Source organism: Gymnoscopelus microlampas, assembly GCF_963454915.1.
Source record: "Gymnoscopelus microlampas genome assembly, chromosome: 16".
Taxonomy (NCBI): Eukaryota; Metazoa; Chordata; class Actinopteri; order Myctophiformes; family Myctophidae; genus Gymnoscopelus; species Gymnoscopelus microlampas.
This window is the reverse complement of record NC_139953.1, coordinates 33,039,308-33,045,378: the sequence shown is the minus strand read 5'-3', so window position 1 is coordinate 33,045,378 and position 6,071 is coordinate 33,039,308. Positions and strand designations below refer to the sequence as shown.

The 6,071-nt window shown below is 43.7% G+C and overlaps 1 protein-coding gene across 1 annotated transcript; it reads right to left on the bottom strand.

Moving 5' to 3' along the window:
* Positions 1–1,546: 1,546 nt before the first annotated feature.
* On the bottom strand, positions 1,547–4,348 carry LOC311062953 (ubiquitin carboxyl-terminal hydrolase 4-like; the record flags this gene model as incomplete). Its single annotated transcript, XM_084082173.1, has 1 exon — positions 1,547–4,348. The coding sequence occupies exon 1, from the start codon at positions 4,343–4,345 to the stop codon at positions 1,547–1,549; it is 2,799 nt and encodes a 932-aa protein (XP_083938299.1). The 5' UTR covers positions 4,346–4,348.
* Positions 4,349–6,071: the final 1,723 nt, after the last annotated feature.

Below are 6,071 nucleotides of genomic sequence, written 5' to 3'. Positions count from 1 at the left end.
TCATGACAACACAGGTGAACTCAATAAAGGGGAAACTTAAAATGACACAAGGGTGACATTTGGTGGCCTGATACCTAGCTATTTATTTGTTTCATTGCTTGTTTCATACACTGTTTCATAACTGTTTGTTTAAACAGCGATTCTTTCAACTGCCATGCGTGACTAAACCACACATTTGCTGAACTCAGAGCAACATCCAGCAGATTGTGACGCATACATCTATGACATCAGTACTATGACATCAAATGTCTCCATATTTGTGTATTAACCGGGCACTCATGACAGAGAGACGGAAACACACCCACAACTTACAGTATATGTGGACCATTATCATAAAATCTTCATTGAATCACATCATCCACCCTTGCTCTTTAAATATAAGCATCGGCCATTATATTATAATACTAATTTACCTAATGGATAAAAGAAAGTGAACAGAACATCTATGTCTAGTTTGTAACGTGTGGATATTTAGAACAAAATAATATATTTATAATAGTCAATAACAATATCATAAATGTTCTGTTCTTCCAGAACTTCTAATGAATAATACTGCTCTAATACTGCTGCGACGCTGCTGGCTTTATCTACCCGGAAATACATTTTTGATAACTGGGTCTATACAGTAACTCTTGCTTTTGGAGCGCACCTCCAAAAGAACTTCTGCCCACAAGGGGTGCCACAAATAAGAATAGTTGCCCATATGTTGTACACATGCTATTCCCTTCCCCAGCTTCCTCGCATCTTGGTGGCTGCAATCCATGACTTACACAGCCCTGGCTAGGCAACCCAGCTGGCGGAGATATGCTCTCTGAGGAGTGCCCTTTTCTAGTTTATTTATAAAGTGTATTTCAAAACAAGAGTTACAAGGTGCTGTACAATGAACAAAAACATAACGAAAAATAAAATGAATACAATTTTAAAACAAAACAAGAATAAAAAACTATAAAGCATTAAAACTACATAAGGCAAAACAAAGGTGTGCTCAGTGAAGCGTCAAGCGAAACGGGGCCAAAGAGGCTGTGGAGGTGCTCTATAGAGGGGTTGAGTTACACTCATGATTTACAAAAAAATGGAGGAGGATGGAGAGGTCCAAATAAGCACATTCATTTACGCTCTGGGCTATGAGACGGTGAATGTAATTAAATCGTTCACATTCCCTATGAGTCAGAGCGACGACTACTTTGTACCGCAAAACAACATTATTCATGAAAGCACAGTTCCATCAACGGAAGAACCAGATGAGAAATAAATGAGAAATGTATGCATGCACTATAGGAATATCTGAGAATTGTACATTTGGGGAGAATAGGACCGAAAATATAAAGTTGTGAGAATGCGTAATTAAGACGCCAAAGAATCTGTAGGCTCTCTGCTAAACCAGAGACTCAGCTATGCCCAGTTATTAACTGTGAGAAAAGGAAAAGGAAAGGAAAAAAGAAGAAGGTATGATGAATAATCTTCCTCCAGTAATCATTAAGGGAGAACGGCCACAGATGGATTTTTGAGCACCACTTTTAATCTGGTATGGTTGGTGTCCATCTGATCATCGGCTATTTCGGGGGCTCCTCCTAGGGGTGGAAGGCTGGGGGCTCCTAGAGGTGGAAGGCTGGGGGCTCCTAGGGGTGCAAGGCTGGGGGCTCCTCCTGGGGGTGGAAGGCTGGGGCTTGGGGCTTGAATCCCTGTCTCTGCGCTGGTAAAACAGTACATAGGCTGCTTTAGTCACAGTCTCATCCTCTGAGGCAGACGTAACAGTGCTATCGTCAAAGTAATGCCATTTTCCATCCAATTTATTCTTCCCATAAGCTGTGTAATGGCCTCCTCCCATTCCACCATAGTGGTTGGAGACAGCAATGAGGTCATAAACATAAGGGACAGCCTTGGGATCACACACAAACTCAGACATATTCAGATCCCTGACAGGAAAGTCCACCAATGTGTCCAACTTGTCTCTCCAGTATCGGCTGTAGGAGAAACGTTTTAGGTGAACTACCAGAATGCGAGGCAATGACCAAAGGTCAAACTTTTTCGTGGCCTGCTGATGTTTCTTACATGTGGGACAATACCACGGATCGTGTTCTCCGAGTGTCTCCTTGGTTGTGAAGAGCTCGATGCATTCCCTCAGAGCCACTGTGGACTTATTTTTTCGTTTTTCCATGCTGGGATGCTTCTCATAGGCCTTTGCTTCCTGGTCGTCGTAACACAGTTTCCTCGTGTCAGGGTCCCAGTCAATCGCCACTGTGGAATTTGGATTCAGTTTAAGGACATTTCCATCATCTGGCAGTTGACTGGTGTTGGCTTGTCCATAGGATAGAGGAGAGTGGACTACGGTGAAGGTGAAGAGCTTGGGCTTAGGCTCCGAGTCAGACATCTCCTCGTCCTCTTCTTCTGACTCGTCGTCGTCGTCGTTGTGGTCCATGGCCTCCTCGCTCTCGTATAGGAAATTAGGGCTGTTGCAGGTCGCTGAGTGGTTTCCGCCGTTGGTGGAGCAGGCACTGCATGAGGTGCCATCTGATGAGGGGCTGCCAGACCCACTCAGGTTAGTATTGTGACTGGATGACGTCATTGAGCATTCAGCTGCCTGGCTACAGCTGCCGAAGGCTGAGGCCGAGGCCCTGGTTTCACTGCAGGGGCTTTGGGAGTTCTTCACATAGCGTCTGATCCTTTCCAGGACCTTGTCGTACAGAACGTCTGTAATGAGGTTCTGCCTGGGCACGGCAATGATTAGAGGCTGTCCGAAATAACCTCTGTAGAAGTATTTTGATCGCTCCCTGAAGTACACCGTCAGGTTCATCTTCTCACTGTCCTCCTCCTGCACCTCATACACAATGATGTCTTCTTTCTCCTTGATTTGGTTGAGGCCATCATCCCTTCTGAAGATTTTATGGAAACGGTGACTGGAAACTTCAGCCACAACCATATTCTCTGGAGGGAATCTACAAAGTTGAGACAAGGCATTACACAGGTCCATCACTGTACCCATCTTGGGGACCACCACTCGGTACTGTGTGGGCCTGGACTGAGGGTCTGACCGGACCACGGAAACCTTCATGGTGCAGTCTCTCTCAATGGGCAGAGGCAGTGTGAGGTAGCAGAATGGGTCAAATGTGACAGAGACGTGGCAGCACTCTGGGCACACCAAAGTAGACTTGAAGAGGCCATGGAAAATGTCAACTATAATAGAGTCATTGCGCAAGCGATGATTAGACCATGCTTCTTTGGCTACAGTCTCATCTGGACGGCCCTCTGCATCTTGCGGGGCCAAGTAAGGTTTCTTTTTCACACGGTTCAGATCTTCATGCAGACCATCCAACAGAAAAGCCAACAGCTCCTGGGAGTCCTGCTGCTGGTAGCCAGAAAACTGGGGGGCAAAGCGGCCGACCTGTGTTTTGAAGCCGCTTGGGACCACATAATTGGAGCGGTTTTGCCACACCTGCTTGACCAGGTCGGCATAGGCCTCTGCAATCTTCCCCCTCATCCCCAGTGGATTCTCCCGGTTAATCTCTGCCTCATACTGGTTATCCAAGAAGTAGTCTGTGAGTGGGGGTGTATTGCTCAGGCACTGGAGGGCAGAGTTCATGAAGCATGTATTGCCCAGATTACTGAGACCACACAGGCCAGACTGAGACTCTCGATAATTGTAGTTGTAGCACCCTCTGCTTGAGGGTTTATGGGGTGTTGGTCTGGGCCAAGTGCCATCCTTGTTCTTGTGTTCAATCACAAGCACCTGTCCCTGTAACAGATTAGTATCTTGCACAGTGTTGTCTGGTTTGTTTAGCTGCTCTGACTTGTTCCACAGACGCGTCTCCTTTTCAGATGGAATTTGAAAAACGGACCTCATCGCCTTCTCTATGGTATCCATAGTGTCAGCTATACTGAAATAACGCGTTACCACGTTGTTCATGTTGTCATTCTCACACAGCTTCAGTTCCAACAAATAGATCTCCACATTACAGAGCTTGGAATACATTCCAAGTTCAATCACCTTCCTGACAATTGGTTTCTGGCCCTCATGACAACCATACCAGCTGACCAGTTTGTTCCATGCTTCAGTGGGAACAAGGACATAGTCACGCTCATCTACAAGATGCTCTCTTAGGACTTGGGTCTCATGGTCTGCGAACAGCCCAGCGTTATCAATAGGTCCTGGATAGGGGTTATGCTCTCCGACATCTCCAAATCCCACATATTTCTTCCACTGTCGGAACCACTGACTATCTATCAGGTACCATTCGTCACCTTCTCGCAGAGTTGTTTTAAGAAATGATCCAACGATCTGTTTCTGATTTTCAGTTGAACATGTCAGTATCTTATTTGCTACCGGCTCCGAGTTGGAGTCTGCCATGCTACCCGATTTGAGTGTAGCTACCTCTGCAATCGTGCAGTGACTGGACCGGTATCCCATGAACTAAAGTTGACATTAAGCGCAAACAAATGACAAACTGCTACAAATGTAAATGTACTAATGTCAGTGCAGCACTGACACCTTTAATATATCTCCAAACTTTCCTCATCACGGTTGCTATGGTAGCAGAGATCAAACAGTTTAGATTTTTTCCTTCCTGAATCTCATCACAAACCTAGACTGGTACGTGTTCTTTACGGAACTGGGCTTCATACCAAGCAAGCCTTCACTGTGACATCATCCACTGGCTTCACAGTTTAAAGAAGTTATTATTTCAAAGATGGGGTCTAATAACAGCGTGGCTCCTGTGTGGATCGAGTTGAATACAACGGACCACAATGGAAACAAGCTTTTTATGTTATCCTTTTAGCATAGTTATTCTACTGTACAGTCGTACTGTTTTCAAACTGCTAATAAATTATTCAATCAAAATCACTATATATATACGTAATCTGTGCCCAAATTTGGACATGTTTCAGTCTGATCCAAGCCCCTTTGACTTCCATTATAAAAACTAAAGATAAATATTTCAGATTAAACGTAATGTAGGCGTAGCAGTATCAGCAAAAACTGCAAATAAAACTAATGACGGAAAATCTTGTTAGATGGAAATAGGAATGGCTTTGTGTCATGATCCAAGGAATCCAGGGACATTTTGATTGTAAGACCTATGGTTCAAGAGTATAATCTTGAACCATAGGTCTTACAATCAAAAACAAGTCAACACAAGTCAAAACGTAAAGCTTGTTTGATCAATGATGTCAGTGTGAAATGCGTCGTTTCATGACATCAAGCATATGGAATGTAGGCCTGATGGTGTGAAATGACTCATTTGATGTCATCGTTTCACTCATTTCACTTATAAATACACAGAAGACAATGTGCTTTTGTTGCCGCACTATATTGTTGATCTGATCAGAATGATAGAATTTATTGTAGGTTGAAAATCTGTGAAGTTTTCCTCAGTTTAAGAAACAATTAATGATTCTAGATTCTATCTTAAAGTAGAGTTATCTCTGAGAAGGCTATGGATTTTGAGTTGAATGTATATACAATTTGACATTAGGAGGGTAAAAAATCGGTATGTGGATTTAAAAGCTTCAGTTAATTTGAAAAGTGTGCTCAGTAGAGCACAAATCTATCAGGAGGCATGGCCTACATACAGTACCTCCATCTTTCTACCTGTCTGGTGTCAGTCAGTCTGGTGCATGTGATGGCAGTGTTTTGGGGTTTTGCGGGTATATAAAAAGGCACAGGGCAATGGAGTAATGGGCTAGATGCCAATTGTTAAATGAATGGGAATTTAGCAGTCTCCAAATCTTTCCAATTGACATGACATAAAACATAATATACAGTAGTATGGAGCATGTATCCAAAGTGGATCAACCAGATAATCAGTCAGTCTGTGAGTGTTGAATTTTATGGCAAGAAACTGAGGGCAAAACGAGGAAAAAGCATAAGCATTTCGTCGTCGAGATTTGACTGATCCGGTGCTTGTAAAATCAAAACCAGCCTGTCTGTTCACCCACAATACAAAAAATGGGATCAATGGGATTTCATGCAGCCTCTGCTCTTGATGGAATTGCAAAATAGGGACCACTGCAGTTACAGACTTCGGTAGGTCCACCAAGTCTGGCGTGACTAGCAGCTAACCATAAATTGGACA